Source organism: Arabidopsis lyrata (assembly GCF_000004255.2).
Source record: "Arabidopsis lyrata subsp. lyrata unplaced genomic scaffold ARALYscaffold_4, whole genome shotgun sequence".
NCBI lineage: Eukaryota > Viridiplantae > Streptophyta > Magnoliopsida > Brassicales > Brassicaceae > Arabidopsis > Arabidopsis lyrata.
This window is the reverse complement of record NW_003302552.1, coordinates 21,177,535-21,205,186: the sequence shown is the minus strand read 5'-3', so window position 1 is coordinate 21,205,186 and position 27,652 is coordinate 21,177,535. Positions and strand designations below refer to the sequence as shown.

General features: G+C 36.8%; 7 protein-coding genes, 1 non-coding gene and 1 pseudogene across 11 annotated transcripts; 4 read left to right on the top strand and 5 right to left on the bottom strand.

Annotated features, from left to right (window-relative positions):
* Positions 1-2,743: 2,743 nt before the first annotated feature.
* LOC9316107 lies at positions 2,744-5,633 on the bottom strand (annotated as a pseudogene).
* An 82-nt stretch (positions 5,634-5,715) lies between these two features.
* Positions 5,716-7,961, bottom strand: LOC9317965 (U11/U12 small nuclear ribonucleoprotein 35 kDa protein). Of its 2 annotated transcripts, XM_021027701.1 has the most exons (8): positions 7,752-7,961; positions 7,566-7,663; positions 7,434-7,485; positions 7,161-7,231; positions 6,863-6,953; positions 6,689-6,764; positions 6,477-6,555; positions 5,716-6,273 (listed from the first exon to the last, which is right to left on the bottom strand). In XM_021027701.1, the coding sequence occupies exons 1-8, from the start codon at positions 7,897-7,899 to the stop codon at positions 5,887-5,889; spliced, it is 1,002 nt and encodes a 333-aa protein (XP_020883360.1). In that variant the 5' UTR covers positions 7,900-7,961; the 3' UTR covers positions 5,716-5,886. The 2 variants fall into 2 exon arrangements, with proteins under 2 accessions (XP_020883360.1, XP_020883361.1); XM_021027702.1 differs by lacking the exon at positions 6,477-6,555 and having other exon boundaries at positions 6,198-6,273.
* Positions 7,962-8,119: 158 nt separating this feature from the next.
* Positions 8,120-10,670, top strand: LOC9317964 (biotin synthase). The gene is made up of 6 exons (XM_002881852.2): positions 8,120-8,418; positions 8,735-8,914; positions 9,143-9,249; positions 9,612-9,817; positions 10,014-10,153; positions 10,239-10,670. The coding sequence occupies exons 1-6, from the start codon at positions 8,218-8,220 to the stop codon at positions 10,536-10,538; spliced, it is 1,134 nt and encodes a 377-aa protein (XP_002881898.1). The 5' UTR covers positions 8,120-8,217; the 3' UTR covers positions 10,539-10,670.
* Positions 10,671-10,886: 216 nt separating this feature from the next.
* Positions 10,887-13,000, top strand: LOC9316106 (probable glutathione peroxidase 3, mitochondrial). Of its 2 annotated transcripts, none has more exons than XM_021027703.1 (7): positions 10,887-11,121; positions 11,498-11,574; positions 11,801-11,862; positions 11,950-12,068; positions 12,156-12,323; positions 12,410-12,457; positions 12,799-13,000. In XM_021027703.1, exons 1-6 carry the CDS (start codon positions 10,960-10,962, stop codon positions 12,440-12,442), a joined length of 621 nt encoding a protein of 206 aa, XP_020883362.1. In that variant the 5' UTR covers positions 10,887-10,959; the 3' UTR covers positions 12,443-12,457; positions 12,799-13,000. The 2 variants fall into 2 exon arrangements, with proteins under 2 accessions (XP_020883362.1, XP_020883363.1); XM_021027704.1 differs by having other exon boundaries at positions 10,893-11,121; positions 12,804-13,000.
* Positions 12,974-14,144, bottom strand: LOC9316105. The gene is made up of 2 exons (XM_021027705.1): positions 13,377-14,144; positions 12,974-13,300 (listed from the first exon to the last, which is right to left on the bottom strand). Exons 1-2 carry the CDS (start codon positions 13,870-13,872, stop codon positions 13,221-13,223), a joined length of 576 nt encoding a protein of 191 aa, XP_020883364.1. The 5' UTR covers positions 13,873-14,144; the 3' UTR covers positions 12,974-13,220.
* A 3,801-nt stretch (positions 14,145-17,945) lies between these two features.
* Positions 17,946-21,240, bottom strand: LOC9317963 (inositol transporter 1). Of its 2 annotated transcripts, none has more exons than XM_021027641.1 (5): positions 20,743-21,240; positions 20,441-20,511; positions 20,022-20,357; positions 18,913-19,206; positions 17,946-18,841 (listed from the first exon to the last, which is right to left on the bottom strand). In XM_021027641.1, the coding sequence occupies exons 1-5, from the start codon at positions 20,888-20,890 to the stop codon at positions 18,161-18,163; spliced, it is 1,530 nt and encodes a 509-aa protein (XP_020883300.1). In that variant the 5' UTR covers positions 20,891-21,240; the 3' UTR covers positions 17,946-18,160. The 2 variants fall into 2 exon arrangements, with proteins under 2 accessions (XP_020883300.1, XP_020883299.1); XM_021027640.1 differs by having other exon boundaries at positions 18,913-19,215; positions 20,743-21,185.
* A 767-nt stretch (positions 21,241-22,007) lies between these two features.
* On the top strand, positions 22,008-25,402 carry LOC9316104. Its single transcript, XM_021027642.1, is given in 9 exon segments — positions 22,008-22,373; positions 22,817-22,982; positions 23,233-23,271; positions 23,273-23,296; positions 23,795-23,858; positions 23,951-24,051; positions 24,361-24,405; positions 24,495-24,974; positions 25,067-25,402. Coding segments are annotated over 8 exon segments (1,053 nt in total). The 5' UTR covers positions 22,008-22,373; positions 22,817-22,853; the 3' UTR covers positions 25,238-25,402.
* A 49-nt stretch (positions 25,403-25,451) lies between these two features.
* Positions 25,452-26,101, bottom strand: LOC9317962. The gene has a single exon (XM_021027643.1). It carries the CDS (start codon positions 25,949-25,951, stop codon positions 25,550-25,552), a length of 402 nt encoding a protein of 133 aa, XP_020883302.1. The 5' UTR covers positions 25,952-26,101; the 3' UTR covers positions 25,452-25,549.
* A 354-nt stretch (positions 26,102-26,455) lies between these two features.
* Positions 26,456-26,527, top strand: TRNAT-UGU. Its single transcript has one exon. It is a non-coding gene; the product is annotated as a tRNA-Thr (tRNA).
* The last annotated feature ends 1,125 nt before the right edge of the window (positions 26,528-27,652 follow it).

Below are 27,652 nucleotides of genomic sequence, written 5' to 3'. Positions count from 1 at the left end.
AAGATTGAACTAGTTTTGATGAAGTCGGACCAAATTAAGGAGCTATAACCCAACAAGTAGAGGGTGAGAGGCTCCGCCACGTGAACAAACAAGCCATCCATGGATGGATAAAGGGTCGTAGTTACATCGATTAAACTTATTGAATAGGTTTTCCTCCATCTCTCTAATTTGGAATCCATGGACCAAATCTCTAGTTCCCTTTCAAGTTTTCTTGTCGTCATGATACGCTTCTGTGTGAAGATCCAATTTATAGAGCATCCTCAAAACTACACAACTCTCTGCACAAGAATTATTTTTTATTACTCAAAAGTTTAGAGAGAGGAAATTTCAATCTGTTTGTTTTGCCGGCTAGTCGGGCTTTTGCCTGGCATCTCCGGTAGCGGCGATGGCCAGTTTTATGTTCGGCAGCTTCTGGTTCATATAACAGGAGTTGGCTGGCTTTATTTCCACCATCTTTCGTCTTTTTCTTTTCAATAAGTCTCATGATGTGTTGGTGAAATAGGTTTAAGCGATTTGTCGCTTTGATGCTTATGAACTGGCGCGTTTCCTTTGTGTTTGTGATTACAGATTTTGATTCGGAGATTTGCGATTTGTGTTGAAGAAATGAAGTGGTTTCCATCGTTTATTACCATAGCCTTAAGCTGTTTTCTGTTTGTGAAGCTTCGATTGGTTTATCCCGGTGAAATCCATGTCTGATTTCTTTATCGGTGGTGATTCCTTTATCGGAATCGGTGCTCGGACGGCGAAGGATGTTGTCGGATTACTTTGGTTACTCATCTAGCACGTGTTATATTGTTGACACGTAGATATCGATGGAGTCAAAATGAAGTTTTCTTCTTGCGTTAGCAATTCTCTTTTGGGTCTGTTGGACCTTGTTAACTTCTGTAATCTTAAGCAATATTTCTTCTGTTATTTCTTAGAGTTATATTTTCTTTATTTATAGACGAGTGTGGAGTGCTTCTATAAACATGCGAGAAGCCATGGTTCCACTCATGTTGAATGTATAATGTAATCATTTGTTTCTTAAAAGTGCCCAAAACAATTTTTTATATAATAATTATTCTTATGAGTGATAAGGTAGTGGAAAACCTAATAATCAATCAAAACGTCGTTCAGCTTAGCAAGCCCTCAAAACAAGTCTGTTTCTGCACTCTGTCAAGGTCTCTTCTTCATGATATATAATCTAAAACATCCCATGCATCTGACTTTTGTCTGATATATCTTCTGATTAATGTCATCAAGTATAAATGATATTTCTCAACTCATCCAACAATACATCTTCAATGAGCTCTTCTACATAAAAAATTCCCACGAGCACACAAACACATAAAACTAAGCAGTCTTGTAAACTCAAGTAGGACGGATGAGGACATACTATTTATTATCCCGGGTTTTGTTTTGTGTGAGGATTTTTTTTGCAGGTCAAAATTTTTTAAATCAAAGAAGATTTGAAACTTCCAGAGGAAGAGAGGCCCGTTTTATAGCTTTACTAAGTGGTTTCCATGTTTAGGCGGAGAACCGAAAAGACTAAAAGTTTATTCGGGTCGGTTGGAGGAAATTGTTCCGAATTGAACCGATTAAATTAAAGAGTTTGGTTTGGCAGTATTTAAATTAGGCTCGGTTAGTTACTGTCCAAACCAAACCGATCACTAAAATTCGGTTCGGTTATGTATAAAAATTTGGAAGCAAATAATTGGGCCAAAATATACTTTTCACGTGACTTTGGGGCAAAACACACTTTTCATAGGCCCATAAACTTCTTCTCTGTCCTTTCGACTTTAAAAACTTTCTTCGATTCCATGAAGCTTTCTTTACCCTAATTAATTTTCTTGCGTCCAAATAAATGGGGAATTTTGTGTCAAACTACCGTTTTCGAATGAGAGAAATCGCGCTGGATTCCTTTCCCATGAAAGAAGGTGGCTGCAAAGAATCATTTACGGCTTGGCGAAATTCTCCAACGGAAATGAATTACGTGATGATGATGAACTGTATGAAGGCTCACCGTGAATACTATCAGCCGGTTATCGCGCCGACTGAAGCTAGTGGAGAAAAGTTCAAGAAGGAGCTCGAAGCCTTTTTTATGCCGTCAAAAGAAGATTTGAAACTTCCAGAGGAAGAGAGGGAAGAGGAATTGCTTATGCGGGTTTTCGATTTCATGAAAGGAGGTCCTTGCAAAGAAATATTTGGAGGAGGACTTTGATCAGGGGGACAAGGAACATATCAAGTGTCAGATGATGTGGAAGTGTACTAAGGCTAACTCTGATTACTATCAGCCGTTTCTAATGGCGCAGAAAGCTGCTGGGGAAGAATGTCGTAAGGAGCTCTCGAAGCTTTATCTCTCAAGCAAGCTGACGAGTGATTGAGCATAAATTCTTATAATAATAATAATAATAATATTGCTAGGAGCTTTTCCATCTGAATGAATACTCTTTTTAATTTATTGCCTCTTTTTATTAATAAGATTTGAACGATAACTTGTTCTAAAGGTCATTGAATGCTTCAGTGGAATTTTTAAGTGTTCCTAAGGATTGTTTGTTGGAGATTCCAGGATCCATTGTCAATGTTAGTGATTGTGTTTGCCAAGTGTTGTACAAGGCTTTAGATTAAAGATAATTTGGCTATATGATTCTTCTGTGCTAGTAAGTGATGATAATAAAAGGAGTAATGTTTGTTGTTTGGGGTTTGATCCTTTGGTAAGTAAACGCTCTTCAAATTGTTCAGCTTCTATATGCAGATCAAATCTCAACTGATTTGACATCACTAGCAACTTTTTGTTGCATATATCACTAGGAAGTCTCTTATCTACTTGGAATTGCTTTATAGTGTCCCGACTCCAAACAAAAAAAAGTGGATAATGATATTAGTGAGAAGCGGAAGCAACTTTCTCGCAGTTTTTCTGATTCAGAATCATCTTCAGAGAATCTTGGCGGTTTAGGAATGATGCCTAATGTCTTGGACATGAGCTGGTCAGAATCAAAAACATTGTTGGTGTGGTTAAAAGCTTCTCTCCGGTGAAGATAGAGTTTGCACCGGCAAGGAAACAAAGGGCCTGCTCCGCCATTGAGAACCAGACTCTCCCAGCAGATAATCTCACCATTGCTTTTGGCATTACAATAAGTGCGGTTCCAAATCATCTCCCATATCTCAATCGGCTGCAAGAACACAAAAAGAGTTTCAAAGCCATTTACCACTAAGTAGCCATGACTTGTATTATTTGTTTAGATTGTGAGATATACCTTCTGGTCTTCAAGAGGAGTGCCGTTCAGTCACTGCAAGCAGAGCATTAATGGGAACACTTTCAGGGTGAGAAGGAAGTGTTGCCAGTGTGTGTAATAAACCTACTCTGTCTTCCTCTGCCTCTCCAAGCCCTATGATTCCACCTGTTTATCGGTAAAATTAAAGAAAACACTTGAGAACATGTTTGTTGTTCTAATCTATGGATTTATCAAATCAACGAATATTAGGGAATTGTGAGTCTAATGACCAAGCTGGAGAAAGGTTTCAATCTTCTAGTTCTATAGAATTGAGGCATACAAGAATATGAAAATCCAGATTTTATATCTTTTCATATCAAGGTTACCTGAACAGACGTTGATTCCAGCTTCACGAACATGCTCAAGAGTTTCAAAGCGGTTGTCATAACTTCTAGTAGTGATGACGTTTGGGTAGTACTCTCTTGAAGTATCAAGATTGTGGTTATAGGCAGTGAATCCAGCTTTCTTTAGCTCTAGTGCTTGTTGTTTCTCAATCATGCCCAAGGTGCAGCAAACTTCCATCCCCGTGCCTCTGTTGTAAAGTGAGAGCCCAGAAAGTGAGTATACACATATGTTTCAGCCAGAGACCATAATCAACATCATATTCATATTCATATACACAAAGCTTTCTTCTTCAAATTTGTGAACAAGAAAAGGAAAGAGTGAGTGACTGAGAGAGAGAAGAGGAAATTACTCCATGGAAGAGGAGGTCAAGAAGTAGAAAATGATTATCAATACCTACTACTCCGCTTATCATCACTCACTAGCACATACTAATCATGTAACCAAGTTGGCTGAATATAAATCCTTGTACAACATTTGGCAAACACAATCACTGACTCTGTTATTAATTCCAAGTAGATAAGAGCCTTCCTAGTGTGATATATGCAACAAAGAGTTGCTAGTGGATGGAGTATATGTACAAGCATTCACAAACAAGAAAAAGAGTCTAAGTTTGACATTTAACTACAGAAGGCTTAATCAAGAACAGATTCTGCTCAGTTCAAAAGAGTGAGTCATTTTCTGTTGGGAGAAAAAGGCAGCATGAACTCAAAACCTAGCTGTCCAAGAAAACCATAAGCGAGCAGGACGATGATGAGAATGCTGCAGCTAGAGTTTCCTCGAAACATTTCATTATTTCATTAAACAGATCTTGTACTAGTTCAAAACTATCCCATGTGTTATTCTCCTGCAAACCAGCATATCAATTATCATTCGGCACAACCAATGGTTGTGTAATAAATTGATGGAAAACTAATGCAAGCTTCTTACACTAGGCTTAGATTATTGATTCATCGTAGCTGCCATTTGGTTCAAGAAATCTCCCATTCCCTGCAAGCATCACCAACAGGTTTCCATTAATTACACTGTTGATAGGTTCCAATAGTACAGATGATCATTTTCTATATAAACTTGTAAGGCTTGTCCTGATAAGATTTTCGTCATAACATTTGTAGGGTGGTTGTTTTCTCAGAATGGGAACCTGGTTTGCACAAGGACTGGTCATAAATCTGTAGCCCAACACTTGTTGCATGTGCTAAATGGAGTACTATACAACGGAAGTTGGGATTGTGGTTGTGAAGTCTAATTGACCACAGTTTATTGATGATGTTGGGGGAAGAGACTCCAGGATCTTTATTTGTAACTATTACTGATATTCTTTGTGTTTCCAAATCGTGATGTAAGAGTTTGGCGGTTGGCTGTTGGTACTTAGTAGTAAGACTTTAGAATGGTGAGTTTTTAGATTTGCTTGTAACCTAAGAAATATACCAGGGACTTGACAATAAACTGTTATGTGCCTGAAACCTAAGATTATATGGTCAACAAATAATTCTCAAGACGTTTTTCCGAGCTTTACTCGAAGTAGAGACTGCAGTTCCAGCGATCACCATAATAACAAAAGTGCATATAATGTTATAAATAAAGGAAACGATATCCTCTAATAAACAGAACATCGTCTAGGATAATAATAATAATGTTTAGAAAAAAAAAAAAAGAGAAGAAGAAGAAGAAGCTTGAACTAGAGATTATCCCAGTATCAATCTCGATTCTTTGAAGAAAAAAGTCTCATGAGATGCATCTCAATGAAACTCTTTGATTGCGCTATCGATCTCCATTCTTTTGATACAGCTTTGAATTTGACTAGAGATTTCACGGGAAGCCTCGAAAGTATCTCTTTCACTAGCTTTGTAGAAAGATTGATTGAATTTAAGGTTTTTTCCGTCTCCTTCATCTTTTGTGTGTGACTATGATTTCCCTTGAGACAAATCCAGTCTTTTACATTCATATATATACGCAAAACTAAAACTCTTGTTACTTATGGAATTGTATAATTAAGGTCCCATCTTTTATCTGACTTTCCTTTTTCTTTCCCGAAAACTTCCTATTTTGCAATATTTTTGCCCTTTTCCTTTTCTTTTTTTCTCTCCCAAGTAGTACTTTAACAATGTAATGCTTTTCGTTTTCCAAAACTATCAACTTTCCTTTTTCTTTATTTACATCAATGTATATTGCATGTCATGTATCTCATGACGTACTAAATAATGAAGAACACATCATGATGATACTTAAAACTTCATAGTGTCCCCAAGAAGAATGATGATGATCTTGACAAGAGGACCTCATATAAGATTCAGTCAGAAGAATGTTGATCTTGACTAGAGGACCTCCTATGATGATGGGAATGCATGTGTTTATGACGTTTGTGACAACGGTCTTCTTCAAGACGTTTTGATCTTTTGCTGCCAGAAACTTCACCCTTGTTGTCACCATATCGATCTTCCATACCTCGTGATCTCTCTTTTCTATCAGAACGAGACTCTGTCCTGGAACGCTCGTCTCTGTCTTTGCTGCGTCTTCTATGGGAGCTGTGTGTGTGTGAGCTCGTCCTGTGACTGTGATAAGACCTAAGGCTGCTTCGCTCTTTAAACTCTTCATCCCTTTCTACAGACCTCTTTTCCCGATAATATTCTTCCTCTCTATCCGACACATTTCCTTTTCTCCTAGGAGGTGATGGGATCTGCATCCAACAAGAAAGTTATGGTACTAAGATTTTAGTTTTGAACCCATCAGCTTTCAACTAGACACATTGAACAACCCATTAATATGCTATTTCTAGCAGAATAACATGAACAAATGACCCAATAAAATAGTACCAGAGGCAGAACAGGGATAAAGTTCAATTGACAATAGAGTGGTGGTGAAGTTAAAAACATGGTAGACCTGTGTGCGCGACATATATCTTCCCTCAGGCGGAAGCTGAATACCGAGCTTTTTCAAATCTACATGAGGGATTGGTCGCCTGATATTAACAAACAGAAAGATGCCCAGTTAAATATCTTTTTAAGGAATATGAAAATCAAAGGTTCATGATCACTGTGTTCTGCTGGTGTTTTCTTTGGACATGCTAAAGGAAGGATAAAGCAAAACCATACAAGGGAGCACGGAATGGTCTGTCTCGTCCTCCAAAGCGAAGTTGTCCAGATTCTTTCCTACCACCAAGCCCACCTCCTGTTTAGAGAGAAGAAGATTTAATCTTTAAGGGATGAAGATATAACTCTTTATGGAAATTTCATTACAGACCAAAGAAAAGCTACAAAATGACAGACCTAGTCTTCTTGGTATCCATCCAGGCATCAATTGCTGTCGATTGTAATCAACAATAACCTCCCGACCATCGATTAAAGAATGATGAGCATCCTGTAAAAACACCACAAACATTCTCACTCTGACAAAAAAAAACTCCACCAGTTTCCAGAACCAAAATGTACATGGAGATGTTAGTGAAACAAAAACTGTAAGTTTCATTCTCATACAGTATGCATTGCGGTGCCTTAATAAGTAGTTGAGACAGCTTTCAACAACAAAAACAAGAGGTAACAAAAATGCAATTGAGTATCACAGCACCTCATAAGCACAAAGCATCTCCTTTTCAGTCTCATACTCCACAAAAGCATACCCTCGTGAAGCTCCCGTCACTAAAAAAAAGGTAACAAGAAGAGGAGACTCAATAATCAGAGAAAAAATCTACACAATGTGGAGCTTAGAGGAAATCTGTAATCACAGAAATAGCTTGGTCGAAGAAGCAACAAACCATCAGAAATAGAAAGATGATAAATTTCCTAAAGATATAGCAAAGTGGTAATGTCATAAGAAGTTAGAGCAATTGCAAAATCTTACCAATGTGTCTAACCAAGCGCAAGTTTTTAATCCAGCCATACTTACTCATCACCTGCGAAGAAGAAACATTTATAATCATACTCAAAACATAGTTTACACGAAAAAAAACTAAGTGAAATTATAATCATTAACCTCTCGAATAGTATCTTCAGTAGTATGATGAGAGAGACGACCCACGAAGAGAGTACAGTAAGGATCTCCGATAGCTTTCGAATCACCAGAAGGATCGTCTTCGAAAACAACCCAAATCAATGAATGTGAATTCAGAAACCAAACGATTCAAGTGAAAAGAGGAACAGAGAGAAAGAGAGAGTTTACATAAGCCGGCGTTATAGCAGAGAAGAGCTCGACGGACGCCGTTATCATGTGGAGCAACGTCAGTTCCGTCAATACTTCCGGCTTGAATCGGATGATACGACGTCGCGTATAACACTTTGTTCACGACGTTGTTTCCTCCGCCGCTCATTTCTTCTTCCCCCTTCTCTCTCTCACGGCGGCTCCGGCTAATCAACAAGGATTTAAGGAAATAAAGAGAAACGTCGTCGTTTTAATTGATTACTATTTTCAGCCCAACATAAATTGGGCCTATTACAGCCCATTTAAGTGTCGGATTTTTATTATATTTTCGTAGGGACCACACAAGGCGGAAACTCCAACGGTGGCTGCTTTGGTTAGGTGAATCACTGAAGTGAAAGCTGAAGCACAAACCAAACACCAAATCTCATTCTTCTTCTTCTTCTTCTTCTTCTTCCGGTTTTAAAATTCATCTGATTTTGCAGATCAAATGATGCTTGTTCGGTCGGTGTTTCGATCTCGGATAAGACCATCTGTCTCTGGTGGTCTGCAATCTGTTTCTTGCTATTCTTCATCTGCTGCTTCAGCTGAAGCTGAAAGGACTATTAGAGAAGGTCCCAGAAATGATTGGAGTAAAGATGAAATCAAGTCTGTTTATGATTCTCCTGTTCTTGACCTCCTCTTCCATGGAGTAATTTCCTCTTCTCTCTCTCTCAGTCACTCACTCCTTCGTTTTCTTGTTCTAGCTCCTCTAGTTCACAAATTTGGAGTAGATAGCTTTGCGTTTCTATAAAATTATCGGTGGAAAGTATCGATTTTTACTTTTACTTTAACCAGGCTTCAATTTGCAATTTTTTGCTGAACTTGAATCTCTTTGAAACATGTGGCCTATTTATCAGGAATCTGGTCTGAAATTGTTAGTGTATTCCAAGATGTGTTTTTTTTTTTAATGTCGCTTAATTGCTATTAATATATGCTTGTAACGATGTGGGCTGTTTGGGTTTCAGGCTCAGGTTCATAGACATGTTCATAACTTCAGGGAGGTACAACAATGTACTCTCCTCTCTATAAAGACTGGTGGCTGCAGTGAAGACTGTTCATATTGTCCTCAATCCTCGAGATATAGCACTGGAGTTAAGGCCCAAAGACTCATGTCCAAGGACGCTGTCATTGATGCTGCAAAGAAGGTTATCACTTTTCTTGTGAATTTTTGCTGAATGTATATTCCTTAGACTATTAGAGGGGACATGAACTACAAAGTACCAACCATTTCTTTTATCAATCTGAACTCTATTTAAAAGAGTCTAAATGCATTGTGTAGCTGACAATGTAGAATCCTGTGATTGTTTAATGAAGCATTTTGAGGATGTAATGAGCTCTTCTGATTTGCATTAACAAATTTGATGTGTTGTTAGGCAAAAGAAGCTGGGAGCACACGTTTTTGCATGGGTGCTGCATGGCGAGATACAATTGGACGGAAAACCAACTTCAACCAGATTCTTGAATACATCAAAGAAATAAGGTATTCTTATTATTGTTGGCAATTTATGATGCTTTTTAAGTTAAACCTCATTTGTTCCTTGTTTATACTACATTATATGATCCCCTTTTCAGCTGCTTCTGAATCTAAGCCAACTCAAAAGATAACCCACCAGAAACGACCATTAAAAAGTGTTTTGGATTCTTTAACGGTTCTAGAATGAATTTTTGTGGATGTCAAACTTGAGTTAGGTAAATTTTACCCTTGTTGTGGAAGATTTCTTTGAAGCGAAATTTTCAAAGTGTACTTGTTGTATCCGTGAGCAGAATGAACATGATGTTGATTATGGTCTCTGGCTGAAACATATGTGTATACTTACTTTCTGGGCTCTCACTTTACAACAGAGGCATGGGGATGGAAGTTTGCTGCACCTTGGGCATGATTGAGAAACAACAAGCACTAGAGCTAAAGAAAGCTGGACTCACTGCCTATAACCACAATCTTGATACTTCAAGAGAGTACTACCCAAACGTCATCACTACTAGAAGTTATGACGACCGCCTTGAAACTCTTGAGCATGTTCGTGAAGCTGGAATCAACGTTTGTTCAGGTAACTTCAATACGAAAACATATAAAATCTGGATTTTCTTAATCTTGTATGCCTCAATTCTATAGAACTAGAAGATTGAAACCTTTCTCCAGCTTGGTCATTAGACTCACAATTCCCTAATATTCGTTGATTTGATAAATCCATAGCTAAGAACACCAAACATGTTCTCAAGTGTTTTCTTTTTACCGATAAACAGGAGGAATCATAGGGCTTGGAGAGGCAGAGGAAGACAGAGTAGGTCTATTACACACACTAGCAACACTTCCTATGCACCCTGAGAGTGTTCCCATTAATGCTCTACTTGCAGTGAAAGGCACTCCTCTCGAAGACCAGAAGGTATATCTCGACAATCTGAAAACACGTAATACAAGTCATAGCTACTTAGTGGTAAATGACTTTGAAACCTTTTGTGTTTTTGCAGCCGGTTGAGATATGGGAGATGATCAGGATGATTGGAACCGCACGTATTGTAATGCCAAAAGCAATGGTGAGATTGTCTGCTGGTAGAGTCCGGTTCTCAATGGCCGAGCAAGCCCTTTGTTTCCTTGCTGGTGCAAACTCTATCTTCACGGGAGAGAAGCTTCTAACCACACCAAACAATGATTTTGATGCCGACCAGCTCATGTTCAAGACATTAGGCCTCATTCCTAAACCGCCAAGTTTCTCTGAAGATAATTCAGAAGCAGAAAACTGCGACAAAGTTGCTTCCGCTTCTCACTAATATCATTATCCACTTTTTTTTGTTTGGAGTCGGGACACTAGAAAGCTGTCCCTTTTACAATGTAGCATGATTTGACGATTTTGTGATAACATTGTTCGTTAATCGTTATTCATAGATGTCTAGATTTCATCAGAAAGTAAACTTATTATTCTAGAATGTGATGAAAATTGTAGAGAAAAATCAAAAATGCAATAAATCTCTCAAACTAATTATAGAAAAGTTAGCAATAGTGTTTCAAGGCTCAGATGGGCCTATAATGGGCGTAACTTATCAACTAAATCGTGGCCCATGTAAAGCCCGTTAAAGCTTCAAATATTTCCCATGTCAACAAGCTGGTTCTGACCTGTTTAGTTTTGTTCTGAGATCGTCTTGTTCATCAAAGAGAAGACTAACAGAGTTTTTTTTTTTTTTTTTTTCCTCGATGCCTAGATCAAGCAGATGGGTCAATCATCGAGCTACCTCTAAGACTAAAAAATTGATTCTCTTCTTGCTTGTAGCCTTCGTCTTCTACCTCTACAGATACCCTTCTTCTCCATCCACAGTGGAACAATCATCCAGTTCCATCTACAACGTTTCCGTTAAGGTATAATCAGCTTAAACTTGGATATTTAGAAGCCAATTGTTCACCCTCTATGTTGGTCTGCGTCGATGTTTGGTTCTGATTCTGAAGAATCATTCTAATCGCTGATGTTTATTTATGAAAACTTCATGTTTTACTGCGAATTTAGCTTAAGATACTAAATCTATACGAGTGCTTCATTTGAAGGACTTTGTCTAGCTAAGATACTGAATCAAGAGGAGTGCATATATTTAGTGTTAGATTAGGAAATGACTTTGTTTTGTGTGTTTTTTTAAGTGAATCTTTCAATGACTATATGCCTCTTAAGTTCATCTTTGTAGTAACATTATTTATCATAACACCATAACTCCGTATCAAATTTTTCGAATTGAAAATGCAGGACATCGAAGGGAAAGATGTGAGTTTGAGCAAGTTCACCGGAAAAGTGCTTCTCATCGTCAATGTAGCCTCTAAGTGGTATGCTACTAAGTACTTATTGTTCTTACTCCTGTCTTCACACCAACTCCTAAATCTTCACAAACAGTATTGTTCTACTCGAACCGTTTCATGTGGACGGATTCTTTTGCATCAACTATACTTTATTTAGGAATAGCGCAACTCCTCAATGGCTTACAGAAGTGTTGCATATAATGTCACATTACATTGGCGTTATATATAAAATCTTGTTGTGATGAATGGGCAGTGGTCTAACACATGGAAACTACAAAGAAATGAACATTTTGTATGCCAAGTACAAAACTCAGGGTGCGTCTCTTTATCTCGCTTAGCCTTTCTCAGGTTAATAACTAATTGAACATTTATAAGTATTAAGGGAAGCATCGTTTTACGCAGGGTTTGAGATCTTAGCATTTCCTTGCAACCAATTTGGTAGTCAAGAGCCAGGTAGCAACAAGGAGATCAAGGAAACTGTTTGCAATATCTTCAAAGCAGAATTCCCAATCTTTGACAAGGTCTCGCAAACTTTTAAACTAGTCTCAATTTTCATCACACAGTGCCAATTTTGCCTAGTTGTTTACATATCTTTTTTCCAATGCAAGATTGAAGTAAATGGAAAGAACACTTGTCCCCTTTACAACTTCTTAAAAGAACAAAAAGGAGGATTGTTTGGGGATGCTATTAAGTGGAATTTCGCTAAATTTCTGGTAGACAGACAAGGAAATGTCGTGGACCGATATGCTCCAACTACATCACCTCTTGAAATTGAGGTTAGTAGAAGTTTCCCCTCATACATGATATTCATTTCTCTAATCATTGAGCTTACTCTGTAGTTTTCTCGCTCTTCTTTTCGCAGAAGGACATCGTGAAGCTATTGGCATCTGCTTGAACATAAAAGTTAAAGGTGAGTTTATGTGTAAGCCCCCAATGATCTTATTTTCCCTCTCTGGATTAAGACAAGAAACTAATTACCAGGTTGAAAGTTATAGAGATTAGATAAAGTGATATGTGGCATGTGAACATATACATCTGTAGTTAGAACTTGGCAACTGTTGCCTAACTCTTAGGGTAGTTAGGTTGTAATAACTCCTCCAAGCTCATGGGTGAAACATAGAAGCAACAGAATCTTTTGTGAAATTGGTATTACACTTTTATGGGCAATAAATTTATTAGATCCTTTGAGATTTTTCTCTGGAAATGCTTATGGAATCAATAAGGAATATAATGTGGACCGATTTGGTGCAGGACAGGAAAGCAAACGCATCGCATCAAACATGTCTGAGACTGAGAATGAAAACCACTTTCTATACTTATTCTTTACATGTATGTTTATCTAAAACCATCCTTGGAAAAGAAGATGCTTGTCTGAATCTGTGAACCTCATTTTCTGTAACAAGACCCCAACAAATTGCTTATGAAATATCAATAAAGAACAAAGTTTTATTCATTTTCCTCTTATTAATCATCCATTACAACAATGTCCTAGCAAAATCTTAGTTGATCATTAATCTTTTTATACAGTGTGAGCAAAGAGCTCTACAACAATGGGTGTTTTCAAGCAGGTCAGTCTCATAAGAGATTTCACTCCTGCAAATTGTCTTGTTCATCGTCTTCGTTCCCCTCCATTGGTTCCTCAAATTTTGATTGATCAAATCCAAATCTCTTCTTCAAGTGCATAATCTCACAGTACATGCCACAGCTTGTGCCCAAAATTTTAACCTAGCTTTAACATCATCAGGATTATCACCTGTTTTCACAAAACATAATCAGATAAACTAAAACTTGCAAATGTAATCAAAGAGTTAAAAAAAATTGAGAGTTACCAGGACTAGAGATCTTCCAGCTAGCAATAGGACTAACAGGAGAATCAAGAACCGACAATTTCTTCTCCGGGGAAGAAGAAGAAGAAGAATGATGATGATCTTGATGATCAATAAACTTCTGACTCATAGAGTAACAAAGCTCAAGAGCTGGTAAAGTATTACAAAGCTCAGGAATCTCCTCGTAATTGAAACCAAATCCTAGATCTACACATCCCTTAAGCTCCTCGAGATCATCGTCCGTTAAACTCTTGGTTCTCTTCAAATCATCATTCACGCCTGAATCAACTACATAACCTTCTAACAACACATTACTCTTCTTCTTCTCCAGTTTCTTTGTTTTCTTCTTCGACTCAACAACACCAAAGCCATTGTCGATCTCTTCTTCCTCAGATTCACTGTACGAACAAGAACTGAAACTGGAAGTAGAGATCTCGCTGTCGGAATCAACGTCTGCTTCGTAGGAAGAGCAACGAGAGAGAAAATCTGAATCGCACATTGTGAGTACTCTGTTTTTGTATGGAGAGGAAAGTGGTAATTAAAGAAGAAAGGGTGAAAAAGAGACAAAGTGAAGAGAGAAAGAAGAAGAAGAGTTGCTTTATAAAGAAGTTATTATTATCGGGCGGCAATTATTTTTTGTCTCTTTCTAATCATGTGGTCATTAATCAATTTATGTGTATGTATGTTATGATGATATATGATAATCACGTAGGGCCGGGAAATATGGCCCACCATGTGCGGCTAGAATCTAGATCAACGAATCGTCCGTCAGAGAGCACCTTTTCGCGTATTATTATTACTAGATGAATATCCACGCGTGGATTTATTTTGAAAATTGTGAAGAAAAAATTATTGATTATTTTTGCTAATTTATGTTTATTTTTTATTTGTTATTATGTAGGTAATAAAACTAAATCTTTCTTATGTAGTTACAATTTTTAATGGGCTCAACTCATAAATATTACACTCTAATAGATTCTAAAACACATATGGTCCATCTCTCATGGGCTATTTTGTTTTTCCATTTGACACTTATAATTAGAAGCTGATGTGTATTAATGAAATGTTTTGATTGGACGAATAAAAAGCTGATGTGTCATCTCCAGAAGAGCCAAAAATGCTGACGTGGCGGAAGGATGGAGAGAGATAGCCTCCTTTCATATATATGATTCCCACTTTTTTTAGCTGAAACATACAAAATTAGTATTTTTAGTAATCTGCATATTTTTATGATTTAATGGCATTGGAATATCTAAAATTCGGAATAAATGAAATTTGAAAAGTTTTCTGTATTGTTTTAAAATAAAAGTTCGAAAGCAATAACATAACGGATTGGACATTTGTGTGTTTCGTATCATGGTTACTTCTTCATCAAAATGTAGTTTAGAAGCTAGACTTTGCTTATGTAGTTTAGAAGCTAGACTTTGCTTACGTGTGGAGAATTGGAGAGGAAGTGAGTAACTTATTGTATTGCGTCGAGAATAAACAAATTGATACAACTCATCGCTAGTTATTTTTCTCAGCATTAAACGGAATTTGCCAATTACGTACCATCATACGTCATTTGAACTTAATATGATTTTTAAAAAGACTACCTTAATATGATTTTTAAAAAGACTACCAATTCATCTATTTAAAATTTTGGGACTTTATAAAAATATCTATATATACACGGTCTTCTGGCTTACATAACATAATAAAAAAATTATCCATAAAACAAAAGAAAATATAGTCTAAAATATATATAGAAATTCGCAAAATAATATTGTATGGATATTATATTAAATAAGTTTTTTGATGAAATAATTATGTTATTATTGCATATGTATGTTAGTCAAATATAGTAGTTATGTATGGACGGACATAATAAAAAAAAATGTATGGACGGACATATTTTCACATCTAACTTCTCGCGGCCGCAACAAGAAGTCGTTGCTCCAACTCGTTAGGTTGCTGCAATTATTTTACTGAAAAGATAATTGTACTCAACAGCGAACAAAACATGATTAAAATGTAATTTAATTTAATAAAGAACTACTATTATGTAGGTGAAAGACGAACTAGTATTAGATAAAATAATGATTTTCTACAAATCTAATTATAAACAATTCACCTTTGGCCTGCCAATAAGTCGTTGGCCTCGAGATGCGCCACGTCAGTTTTACATGTCCCTACGACTTAAAAACAAAATTTTATTACGACAAATTTTTGATTCCGCAAAAAGATTTTGTTTTATATTTATGTCTATAGAAATTAGCAAGCAAATAAAAAGTGTGATTCTTTAACTTTCTATAGCTTGATGCCTTGATCGTTGATGCCTTGATCGACAATGTTATAAGTGAGATGAAGCAAATCCGTGGAATGACTATTAGGTGTAGCGAAATTTTACTTATTTCAGCAAATTAAATTACTCTAGAACATATATATGTATTAGTTCAATTAACTTATTGTTAGAAATTGACATATCGTGACTTATTACGAGTTTTATCATTATATAATGGATTAGCTGATGTATTTACTAAGCAAAAGAAAATAATTTAATTCTAATTATATGAATATCAAATCCCCATAACAACGTCTACCGCTATGTAATGATTGGTTTCTCAAGTCATAAACTCCATCTTTTTGGTAATTATTGAAATGGGTAACCAATCCTTATATAGAGCTTCTGTTCGAAAGATTCTTGCTGTACACAGCTAAAATACGTAACATAAGAAATCATAAAGAGAAAAAAGAATCATAAACAGAAGAAATATTGTAGAAGCCAAAAGAAGATATCAAGATTGCTTCTCGAAATTTCTAGTGGAGAAAGAATAAATTATGAAAGAAAATGATCGTGGTCCAGCTTTTGATGAGCTAATTGGCTTCATTGACAAATTAACATGACTTTGATATATAGTACGCCGGCGTCAAATGGAGACAAACGTGTCATGTTAATAATATCTATGCACATGAACGTGTTATGCTAATATATTTCATATATGACATTCATGTCATGGTCTGATGATGGTCACATGACATGGTACGTAACCACACCTTCTATTGATGTGGGTTATATAGTCAAATATAAAAGCAGGATAAGAGGACACTAGTTTAGTTTCCCATATTATTGCGATTATTGGTCATTTGAGTGATCAACCATATGTTAATTTAAATTGGTATAAAATGTTCTTTCATTTAAATTGTAATTGTCAGTATTTATCAAAAAGAAAAGTTAGTAATTTCATGAACACACACACATAAAGTAATTATAGTTGAATTGATCGCAAATTCCGTCCACTAATCTCTAGTGCATGTAACTCATAAAAGAGAAGGATCACGAGATACAAACCAAATAAAGTTAATTTTCCCCTTCTCATAACCATCAAAAAAGTTTATTTTGTTTGATCAACAGCCATCAGATAAGTTCTGTTTCGTGAACTAAACTCAGAAGCAAGTGAATATTATTATAACTACAAAAGTAGTTTAAGTCAATAATTGTGGTGATGGAAACAATTAACAAAGCATGTGGGAAGGGTAAGGGATTATAAATGTTGTGGAAACGGAAGAGAGTCACATGTGAACAAGAGAACTAGAGAAGAAGACAAAAGGCAGGGGAGACGCCACGTGGATAGTTACGATAAGAAATTTAAGGGCTTAAAGGGATTATAAGAGGGGCTCACTAGAAAATAGAGACAAGAAGAGAGCCAACAACTCACGTGTCCCCATTTCCTTTTTGCTTATTCGGCTCAACTAATCAGCACCACATTTCACACCCACTCTCTGGTCTTCACGACATTCATGTTCAAACTTTGGTCCCATTTCCATCATTTTCATTTGTCCATTTACCACATATTTATTCTTCTTCTTTTTATCATCCTTTTTTATTATATTTTTTTTTCTTTCATTTATCAATCCGTGATTTTATAGTTTTTCTCCTTTTTTTCTTCAACTCACGGGGTGATATTATATAACGGCTACGTAAAATATATTGTATATACTCGGTCATAGTCGAGAAAAATATCTATATGTCATAGAAAATTTGACTATGAAAGAAATATAATGGCACTCATTTCAGCTAGATAACCATATCTAAAAGAAGATGACTCATTTCATGTCTTTCAGATAAGTACAAACAAAAAAAAAAAAAGGAAAAATCGAGGAAAGATGATTAAAGTAATCAAAATCACCGTTTGACACCAAATAGTATCGAGTTACCACCAAAACACCAACCTACATTGTCATTGTATAGTGACACATAAGACAACACAAAGGATCGATACGTTACACAATATCCAATCATACATTTTGGTGGCCCTTTTATGTCCCTAATTTGATTGCCGTGTCCACTACTACAATTTAATGTTTCTTTTTCATCATCTCCCTTAATTTTCCTTCAATTAATGTTTTGGACAAAAAGCCTGTTCATCTATTCAATGGAACACAGTTCCTAATTTAGTTCTGTGGCTTAAAGACAAGTCTTATGTTTGTGCATCCACATTCATCTATTCAATGCTCTTTTCGACTTTTCTCTGCTCTTCCTTAATGACAAAAACCGCACCGTTTGCATCATACACACATGCATCATAGAGATTTGCAGACAAGAAATCTCTAGAACATAAGACATTGACAAAGATTGGGTACCAAAGTGGACCCTAATTGTAAAATTGTACTGTGTTTATTTACAATCACAGTTCCTAACACATTACAATTCCAACATCACATACATATCACATTGCTAAACCGGAACCAATCCCGGTTTACTACTATGTGATTTCACAATGTATAGTCATGACTCATGACCCATCTTAAGATTGAGATCCCTGCTCGAGTAACCCCTCCATGTTGTTGCTATCACTGCTACTGCCCCAGCCGCTGATATCTCCATACGCTCTTTCTTTCCAAATCTGTTCAACTTCCGAAAACGTTAGCCCTTGTGTCTCAGGGACAAACACAATCACAAAGATTACCGCAAGAAATGCTATTCCCGCCAAAATCAGGAAAGTCATTCCTGTTCCAGCAGCTTCCGCGATTGTCAAGAATGTTTGTGCCACAATCAAATTGCTGATCCAGTTAACTGTAGCTGACATGCCTCCGCATATGCCTCGGTACTGTTGAGGGTATATCTCTGAGTTCACCGTCCATGGGACCGGTCCCATTCCAGGTGCAAAGAAAGCAATGTACAGAGCTAAGCCAAGCACAGCGAGCCAACCGTAGAGCCCTCCATCCGATGATGCATCAGATTGTTTGAAAAACGAGACTGAGAGGATTAGGAGTGATATAATGACGCCGAATAAACTTGAGAGAGCAAGCTTTTTCCTTCCACAATGATCGATGAAGTAAATCCCAACAACTGTTCCAGCAGCGTTCATGGCAGCAACGATGAGAGAGAGGAATAGAGCGAGCTGGTTTGAGTGAAATCCAGCCATTTGGACTATCGTAGGGCTGTAGTACATAACAGTATTGATACCAGTGAACTGCTGAAACGCCTGTGGATATTTCAAAATCTTTAGACATAAAATTTCTCAGTCAAAACTGCAAAATTCTACATTTACTTTACCTGAAGTCCTGCTCCGGCCAAAAATGCAAGTCTCAATTCTTTGGATCTAAAAACATCCAAGTAGCCAACAGTGCGTTTCCTTTGTTTTTCTTCCTCTTCAGCCGCTGAAAGATGATCGATCTCGTCTTCCAACCGCGAGATGTCATAGGTTCTGGCGAGCACTTGGATGGCTTCCGCTTTACGATTCTTCATGAAAAGCCATCGAGGGGATTCTGGCATGAAAAGCATTAGGACGAATTGGATAACAGCAGGAACGCCTGAAACACCAAGCATCCATCTCCATGTTCCTGGAACCTGCCAAAACTAATCTCATGAATTCAAAAGCTACCAATAAAATGCCAAAGTTTTACTTTCTCTCCATAGTTTCTTAGATATATAAATACTGGTCTCAAATTTTCCAAGTACCAAGCTACATTTACATAAAATCAATAACAACTTTACATTTTCATAAAATCTACTTGGTTTTATTGATTTTTTGGGAAATTAGTTTCAAATTCAAAACTGGATTAAAGAAAGGACCACCAAAGAGTGACCTTTGTCGGAACTCAGGATAGACTTATTTTCTCGTCATGGTGACAGGACAGATAAGCTGCCTTAGCTGTGACATGAAGTACTGCAGCAAAGTAGAACTTAAGCCTTGAGATAAATCAAAATCACGGATACAATGATCATCTAATATGAATTAAATGATACAACACCCACAATGAAACAGTAGCATGATTTTTTTAACTTAATCAACATGAGACATATATTTCGGAGCTAAGACGTCAAAAGCAACATAAATCAAACAGTGTTCACCTTCTCAAAGTTTAGTTTAGTTTCAATTTATGAAAAACAATATAGGTGACATAAGCAAACACTTTACTACTGAATTTGACCCTATAATCAGAATCAGATGAAAAGAGTATTCTTGTAAACACATAAAACAATTCTGAATTCACAGACCGCTATGAGAACTCCTAAATTGCTTACAATGAACATAACATATATGGCGCATTGTCATTCACTTGCAACGATAGTAGCTGTTGCTCTCTGTAGATGTAACAGAACTTTACCAAAATTCAAAACTTTTTGTGGTGAGGAAAGATACGTCTAACTAACCAACTAACCTGTGTGAAAGCAGAATTAACGAGGTATGAAAGAAACTGCCCACCGGTGATCATCAATACATTGGTGCTCACAAGTCCACCTCTCACTTCCGATGGGGATGCTTCCGCTATATAAACCGGCGCAGTCACAGAAGCAACACCAACTCCTAAACCGACCAAGAGACGACCCGATATCAAAACATACGGATCAGGAGCAGCAGCCATAACGATTGCTCCAGCTGCAAAGACAACGTCAGCAAACAAAGTCGCCTTTTTACGACCGTAGTAGTCATTGATCCAACCTCCAGCTGCAGCACCAATCATTGCACCAACTAAAGCCATACTTACAATAGTTTCCTACAAGATCACATTCTTCATAAATTACTACTAACACTGAAAGTTACAAGCTTGCAAGAGGTAAAGCAAGAAACATAATTTACCTGTAAGAAACTGCTCTGTTTAACAACTTCGAAATCATCCTTAATGTACAAAAGGGCACCGGAAATTACACCTGTAAAAGGAAACAATTCTTAAAGACTTTTAAGACAAAAATCTAAACTTACCCAATCCCGAACCAATTTCTGAATTTAATAACGATAGAAATCCAATGAGACAAGTAACGCAGATTAAAAGACTCCACTTTCGATTCAATTTACAAAATTTCTATTTTCTACAAATGGGTTAGTAAAGAAATCAAATCTAACGCCTAAAACATCATAATTGAGGAGTAAGAGAGAGAGACCTGTATCATAACCAAAGAGAAGGCCACCGATTCCGGCAGTGACAGTCAAACCCAGAATGTAAGAATTCCCAAAATACGACATCCTTCTCTCTGGGAACATATCCAAGTACCCGGAGCTCCCAGGTGCGTTTGGGATCGTCAATGTCATCTTTCTTATTAAGCTCTTCTCAACCTGCGATAAGCACCGTACCTTGAAACGGAATCCGATAAAACTACTGGCTCGCCGGAATTTCAATAAATTGCGATTGGTTGAAATGCCAAGACTCGAGGAGAAGATTTGGGAAATGGACAGGAATCTGTTTTCTTCCCTAATTCTATACTCACAAAAATTTCCCGAGAAAATTTTCCTTTAAGAATACAGGAAAATTTTCAAACTAGGAATAAAATTGGATTCAGAATTCGCACAAACGAAGCCGTGAAAACAAAGGAAACGTTTTTTAACGACGACGAGTAATGAGTAATGACTAAATAATAAGACAGAGATGATTATCTGGAGTTACTAGACTGTGACTAACAGACAATAATGTTTTGTAGACGTGGCGAGCTTACTCTGGATAAGGTTGTCTTAATACCAACGAACAAACCAATTTTGTAGTCCCGCGTTTATGTAAATATTTTCTACTCGCTTTGTCAACCTCTAGTTTTATTGCATCTTAGCCGTGTTGTTGACACGTGTAAAAGGACAAATTAGCTATTGTTTGTAAGCGTAAGCGTGTGTAACCACGCTCTCCTAGAACACTCTATCTACAGGCACATGTACCCATACAGAACATAATTAGCATGTGTTGATGAATGATTTAACCATTTTTAGATTAAAAGTTTAATTACAGAGTAAACCTTGATTACAAGAGTACCTATCAACTTATATACCCGAAAATTATGTATAAACTGACAAATTCTTGAAATGATATAAACATGCTTATATGACAACCTAGTGCGGAAACGAAAAGATAACAAGTACATGTAAATAGTTTGTTCAACATTGTGTTTTATTTAGTTTTTCTATTATCTTATAATAATAGGAAAATTGAGTTATAGAAATCTTTCATTGGTAAAATATGACTTGATAGCAGCAGCAATTAACAAGTCCCCCTTCATAGCTAGAGAGTTTGTTGACCCATGGCCATATAATAGAGGCCTTTTAAGGCCCAAATCATTGATTAATAAACTCCATTTTATTCCAGGAAACGAGATAAAAATGCCAGAAATCAGACGACGACGACGACGACCAAAGGAACAAAAGAAAGCGGTCAGTTCCATGAATTGCAAAGAATAAAAAGGACTAGAAATTATAAATAGTTAGGGGACAGGTGTACAAAAGCGGACCAGCGGGTCTGAACCGAAGCTTCGATTTGTTTGTTGGCCAAACTTGCTCTTTCCTTTTTAGAATTTTTCTTTCTTTTTAAAAAAAAAAATTATTTTCTTTTATTTCTTCTACTTTAAACGTGTGAGAGATCGCTTTGCTCTGAAATTTCAACCCCTTGTTGCTGTATTTGATCCCTAGATTTTCGCCGTGTTTGAGAAGAAGAATCTCATCTTTTTGCCGTCTGAATCGAATTTCGTGTCGAGAACTCTTCCGCTTCTCGCTTTCTCTTTTTTACATTTATCTTCCTTTATAAGCATATAAATCTGTAAGTAAATTTCAGTTTCTTTGTTGTCTGATACTCCATTGATACGGTACCTGGTCGTTTAGAATTGAAATTTAAAGTCAAACTTTTTATTCATTTTGTCTCTAAGAACTCATGTCCGTTGCTGTTTCTGGTTTTGATTTTGATCTATGTTGGTCATTTTCACAGTAGGGATGTGGAATTGAGGATTCGCCTGGATCTCGCAATTGGGCTTAGTTTTGAATCATAAAGTTTCGGTTTTGACTTTTGTTTGACTGCTAAGTTCAATATGATCTATCACTGTGTTCAAAGTTGCTTTTATGTGTCTATTCATGTGAATCATGTGATTGCATCGGCGTTAGGTGAAAATCATCATGTCTAGGTTTTTTGGGGTTCAGGGTTTATAGTTAAAGATGTTCAGAGTGGCAATCTTATTACTAAAGATTATATCTTTTTGCTAATTTTAGATTGGAGCGTTATCGAGAGAGAACTCAGAGCTAAAGAATGCGTGCACCATCTTTGCTTGCACAATGCTTGCCGGGTTTGCTACCTCAAGACCGAGGCGGTGTGTCTGCATTATCAGAGAAGGATTTGCAGCTTCCAACACCAGCTGTTGAGATCATACCTTCTAAGGTTTGTTTGCTCATTGTCCACTTTTTATCATCATTACCACTAATAACTTTCTAGTAAAGAAGTTGTCCGCGTAGTTTCTTATGATTTCTTCCTTTCCAGGGCCTATTCCGATTCGCCATGTATATTACCCTACTACATCTTATGTCAAAATTGAATCTGAGACAAATAAAGAGTTTCTTTCAGTTTGAGAATGGAGTAGACCTATAATACCTTGCAATCCTAATTCCCTTTTCGTTTCTTTCTTCTGTAGACAGCAGCTCATCACAGGTATTCAGGGGAGAATCTAGATGATGCTCGGTTTACAAGTTTTCAAGGTACTACAATGCAATTTTTTGAATATAGTTAACCACCTCCAAGCTTTAAGGAAGTAGACTTTAAAGTTTAAAACTGGTCTGTCCACTTGGCTTTTTGAGAGTCCAGAGAAGAAACTTTACTTGTCAAACATGTTATTCAAGATTTAACTTGAAGAAGTGATTGCTGGAAAGATCGATGACGTGGTAGGATGATATTCTAATGCTGGTTTTAAGAGTGGATACACTAGCTTTACTTGGCTAAAAAATGTGAATCAGAAAGTAACCAGACTGTATGTTAGAACTAGTATGTTAGAACCTTGTAAATAAGTCCACTATATGTTAGAACTAGTATGTCTAGAAGTGCACGGTTTGCTTAATCTTCCTATATTTTCATTAAAATGTGAAAACTAGAATCGTTTTTGGTGATTTAAAATCCTCCATGCTTGATAGAACCTTGGATGAGAAGAGTAAGAATGTATAGAAAATCTTAACCTTTGCATTGTAACTATCATGTTGCAGGGAAAAGTAAGTGTTGCTGATATCATGGGGCTCTCTGGTTCAGAAACTGCTCTAAAAAATGAAGGTATGTGCTTCACATGCACTTGCATCTGATGTCTTCTTCTATTTATGTATCATAATAAACTGTATAAAGTGAGAAAAAAAAACATTGTGTAGGTTCTCTGAAAAGTTGGGAAAGCTCTATTGTTCTTGTTAATGTCCTTAAAAACGAGATCCGTGATGGACAGCTTAGCTTCAGGGGCAAAAGGGTCCTCGAGGTACTTCCTCCTCTTCTGAACTGCTTATCTCACTGAACATAAATGTAGAGTGTCACTTATATATTGCAATGTCTGTATCCAAGATCAGCAGTATCTCTGTAGCTTTGACAAATTGTTTACAAATTCGTTCAAACCTTTTACTTTCATTTTCCATTTCCACTCAATAAATAGGTGGCTTGATACATTTTTCATTTTTGTTGTGTTTTAATTCTGAATTTATACTATGGATGTTCCTTTTTGAGAACAAACTCCAATCCCTTGTGTTCTGATATGTCACTTTGTTTTTCCTATGTATGGTGACTTGAACAGCTAGGTTGCAATTACGGAGTTCCTGGGATATTTGCCTGCTTGAAAGTAAGTAATCCAACGCTGCAAGATTGCTGTTACTCTCACATTTCTAGAAAAAAATCACGTAATTGAATCTTGATTGGTTTTTCTAAAAGGGTGCTTCCTCAGTCCATTTTCAAGACCTCAGCGCAGAAACAATAAGATGCACAACCATCCCAAACGTTCTTGCAAACCTCGAGCAAGCACGAGACAGGCAAAGCCGTCAGCCAGAAAGCCCACTCACACCATCAAGACAAGCTATCTCTACATCTGTCCGTTTCTATGCAGGAGAATGGGAAGAGCTCTCAACCGTTCTATCCATCATTAGAACAGATGTCTTTGAACCAGCTATCCCCACAATGAACTTGAGCTTCTCAGAGGAAGACTTCATGGATGGATGTAGCAGCCAAGACGGAAGCATTGCAGGACAGCAAGATTTCTCCTCAAGGCGATCAAGGAAGCTCTCAGGAAGCAGAGCGTGGGAAAGAGCCAACGAGACCGATCAAGGAGGAGAATGTGGATATGATGTTATACTAATGACCGAAATCCCTTACTCGGTTACTTCGCTGAAGAAACTATATTCACTCATAAAGAAGGTTGGTTCTTTATCCTTCTCTCTCTCTAGTTCTTGACTCAGTGGCTGTTTCAAGTTATAGTGATGGCTGTGTTGGCTTTGTTGTGGAAACAGTGCCTGAGACCGCCATATGGTGTAATGTATTTGGCGGGGAAGAAGCAGTACGTAGGATTCAACAGTGGAGCGAAACATTTGAGGAACTTGGTGGATGAAGAAACTATCTTAGGAGCTCATTTGGTTAAGGAAACTACAGACAGAGATATTTGGAAGTTCTTCCTCAAGTAGCTGTGTAGAAGAAAGAACTCAATTCATGACCAAATATATTCTGCAGCCAACAACAACAGAAGTTGAAAAAAGATGTCAAATACAAAACTCTTTCTCCTTAAATGTAGTATAGTAGTAATGCAATGATGAAATTGAAGTTTTTTAATTACTATCTTGAATTCTTGATTGTTCATCTTCATTTTATTATATGGTGATTAAAACTAGAAAAAGGTAATGAAAATCAAAATGTTTATGTCGAATTAGTTTCTGTAAATCTCTCACTGATACAAGAAACTGTACGAACAAAAAAAAATCCCAAATTCGTAACCCTAACTAATTTCTGGGAATAACTGTGACACCGATATTGTTCAATTGGTCAGTTCCGTCGACTCTGATACCGGTACGACGAACGGAATCAAACAACGGAAGAACCCTTTTGCGGTGTTGAATGGGTCGAGAGATCTCTTCGTCTGCATCGATGGAGACAACGTCAACACCGAGATCTCTAAGACGTAGACCAAGCTTCTCGCCGACGCGTGAAGCGGTCTTTGAGTCCCAGAAATTGTTGGAATGAGGGAATCGGTAGAGATTGGCGCGGCTTTTGACTAGAAATTCTTGTTCGGAGGATGAAGCCATGGCTACGATGGTGGAAGATCCTGGTTGAGTCACTTGAGCTGTGATCTTGCGGCATGATAAGACCAGTTGAAGAAGATGATGACGGTGAGTTCCATTCATCGCTCGTGTCGATTGATTCTAAAGATCTCTCTCCTTGTTGCTCACGGCGGAGGAGGAAGAGAATGAGATTTTTGGATCTTTAAATGAGATAATAATGTTTTTGTTATTTGTTTTTTACTTCTTTCCCAAGCTCGTATTTTAACAGTTTTATAAATTTCCTTATTCCGCCACTAAAAAAAATGTTACTATTTATTTTTCGATTTAAAGTTGTAGTTGATGTCGTTGTTGGTCGAAAAGGTTCGGTCTATTTCCGAGAAGAAAGTGTACTTCTAGATTCACTCTGTTCCTCGTACTTTGTCCTGGGATTTTCATTTCTGTCGAGAATATCTGAAATTAGATTTAACAGTGTTGTTTTTCCCTATCATGAGATTCTCATTTTCAGTTATGAATGGATGTCTTCTTATCTCACAATTTTCTGAAAATTTTCTCAACTCAAAAAAAGACCCTCATTAAATGAGGATCTGAACTAAAGGATGTATTTTAGTAAGAAGATATAAAGCAAAAGCCCGTATAGCTCAGTGGTAGAGCGTCAGTCTTGTAAACTGAAGGTCCGTAGTTCGATCCTGCGTGTGGGCACCTTTTTGATTAATTTTGTGAATTACAAGTTTACAACTCTACTTTCTTGAAAATGTTTACTTGTCCAACAACTTATTTAGCCCAAGAATCCAAGATTGAATCTCTTTATATTTGTTGTGTAATTTTTTGAAAATGTTTATCGTGAAAATAGTTTTACCAAAATGTTGGATGGTGTTATTCTTTACCGGATGGATATTTGAGCTTGAAAAAGATGTATAATTGTATAAATTAATCTTGGCAAAAAATAAAAAATAAACAGAACATGGTCATGGTAGATATCCATATAATGGATATATATTGTCAATTATTCATAAGAGCATGCATATGTCTTCTCGCTTCCGGAATATGAGCCTGATTGTGCAACCCCAATGTGTAAATAGGTCAACAACTAATTAATTACTAGAAATTGTTTGCTTACCCTAAATGTTTCTTGTTGACATTAGCAGACGAGTAGACGTTATACGTTATAAAGTAAAACCGCGAATGACAGTTAGGACTCTTTGGAGATGTCAGATGTCTTTGTTTGAGTGGATAATTAAGGAAGACTAATTATTTAGCCAACAAACTTTAGCAATAAATATACGCTCTAAAGGTTTTTAGTCTTTTATTAGTGGTACATCAGAATGTATCAACCACTGAAACTGTAGCATTCTGATAGGCCGTGTCCGTGATGTCCATAAAGCTAGTCGGAGTGTTCTGTACTTGTACATGAGAGGGATATTAGATTGAACTCCTTTAAACACTTTCAATTCGTGTGCAATTATCTTGTAAATGAAAAACAAATGTTAATGTGGTATCTAAAATTATTAAGTGACGTGGGATGATAATTTTTTCTTCGGGACTAGGAGTAGAGAGAGTGGCCACTACCGAGAATCATTGCAATTTGAATCTAAGAATGACGAAAGCAAATGAACAAGAACAACCCTAAAAAAAAAGTATGTCATATTAAAGGGCAACAGCATTAAGATGTCTTCTTCTTTTTTTGAACATGAGATTAAGTGAAATATTGTAGTAAGAGCATGATGTGTCATTGTGTTGCAACAAAAGAGAAGAAAAATAATGTCAAATTAACAGGAAAATACAGTTAGTAATAATAGAAAATGACAATTATTTAAGTATGAATTA

What these genes read in the sequence shown, in the direction of transcription:
- LOC9317965 (XM_021027701.1), bottom strand. Translation starts at nt 7,899, where the DNA reads ATGAGCGGCGGAGGAAACAACGTCGTGAACAAAGTGTTATACGCGACG. An exon ending in CTGCTATAACGCCGGCTTAT is followed by an intron (nt 7,664 to 7,751) that starts GTAAACTCTCTC and finishes TTGTTTTCGAAG; the next exon opens with ACGATCCTTCTGGTGATTCG. An exon ending in AGATGCTTTGTGCTTATGAG is followed by an intron (nt 6,954 to 7,160) that starts GTGCTGTGATAC and finishes GTGTTTTTACAG; the next exon opens with GATGCTCATCATTCTTTAAT.
- LOC9317964 (XM_002881852.2), top strand. Translation starts at nt 8,218, where the DNA reads ATGATGCTTGTTCGGTCGGTGTTTCGATCTCGGATAAGACCATCTGTC. An exon ending in TTGACCTCCTCTTCCATGGA is followed by an intron (nt 8,419 to 8,734) that starts GTAATTTCCTCT and finishes TTTGGGTTTCAG; the next exon opens with GCTCAGGTTCATAGACATGT. An exon ending in TGGAATCAACGTTTGTTCAG is followed by an intron (nt 9,818 to 10,013) that starts GTAACTTCAATA and finishes ACCGATAAACAG; the next exon opens with GAGGAATCATAGGGCTTGGA.
- LOC9316106 (XM_021027703.1), top strand. Translation starts at nt 10,960, where the DNA reads ATGCCTAGATCAAGCAGATGGGTCAATCATCGAGCTACCTCTAAGACT. An exon ending in TCTACAACGTTTCCGTTAAG is followed by an intron (nt 11,122 to 11,497) that starts GTATAATCAGCT and finishes TTGAAAATGCAG; the next exon opens with GACATCGAAGGGAAAGATGT. An exon ending in TGCCAAGTACAAAACTCAGG is followed by an intron (nt 11,863 to 11,949) that starts GTGCGTCTCTTT and finishes CGTTTTACGCAG; the next exon opens with GGTTTGAGATCTTAGCATTT.
- LOC9316105 (XM_021027705.1), bottom strand. Translation starts at nt 13,872, where the DNA reads ATGTGCGATTCAGATTTTCTCTCTCGTTGCTCTTCCTACGAAGCAGAC. An exon ending in CTGGAAGATCTCTAGTCCTG is followed by an intron (nt 13,301 to 13,376) that starts GTAACTCTCAAT and finishes TTGTGAAAACAG; the next exon opens with GTGATAATCCTGATGATGTT.
- LOC9317963 (XM_021027640.1), bottom strand. Translation starts at nt 20,890, where the DNA reads ATGACATTGACGATCCCAAACGCACCTGGGAGCTCCGGGTACTTGGAT. An exon ending in AACAGAGCAGTTTCTTACAG is followed by an intron (nt 20,358 to 20,440) that starts GTAAATTATGTT and finishes GTGATCTTGTAG; the next exon opens with GAAACTATTGTAAGTATGGC. An exon ending in TGGCCGGAGCAGGACTTCAG is followed by an intron (nt 18,842 to 18,912) that starts GTAAAGTAAATG and finishes AAATATCCACAG; the next exon opens with GCGTTTCAGCAGTTCACTGG.
- LOC9317962 (XM_021027643.1), bottom strand. Translation starts at nt 25,951, where the DNA reads ATGAATGGAACTCACCGTCATCATCTTCTTCAACTGGTCTTATCATGC.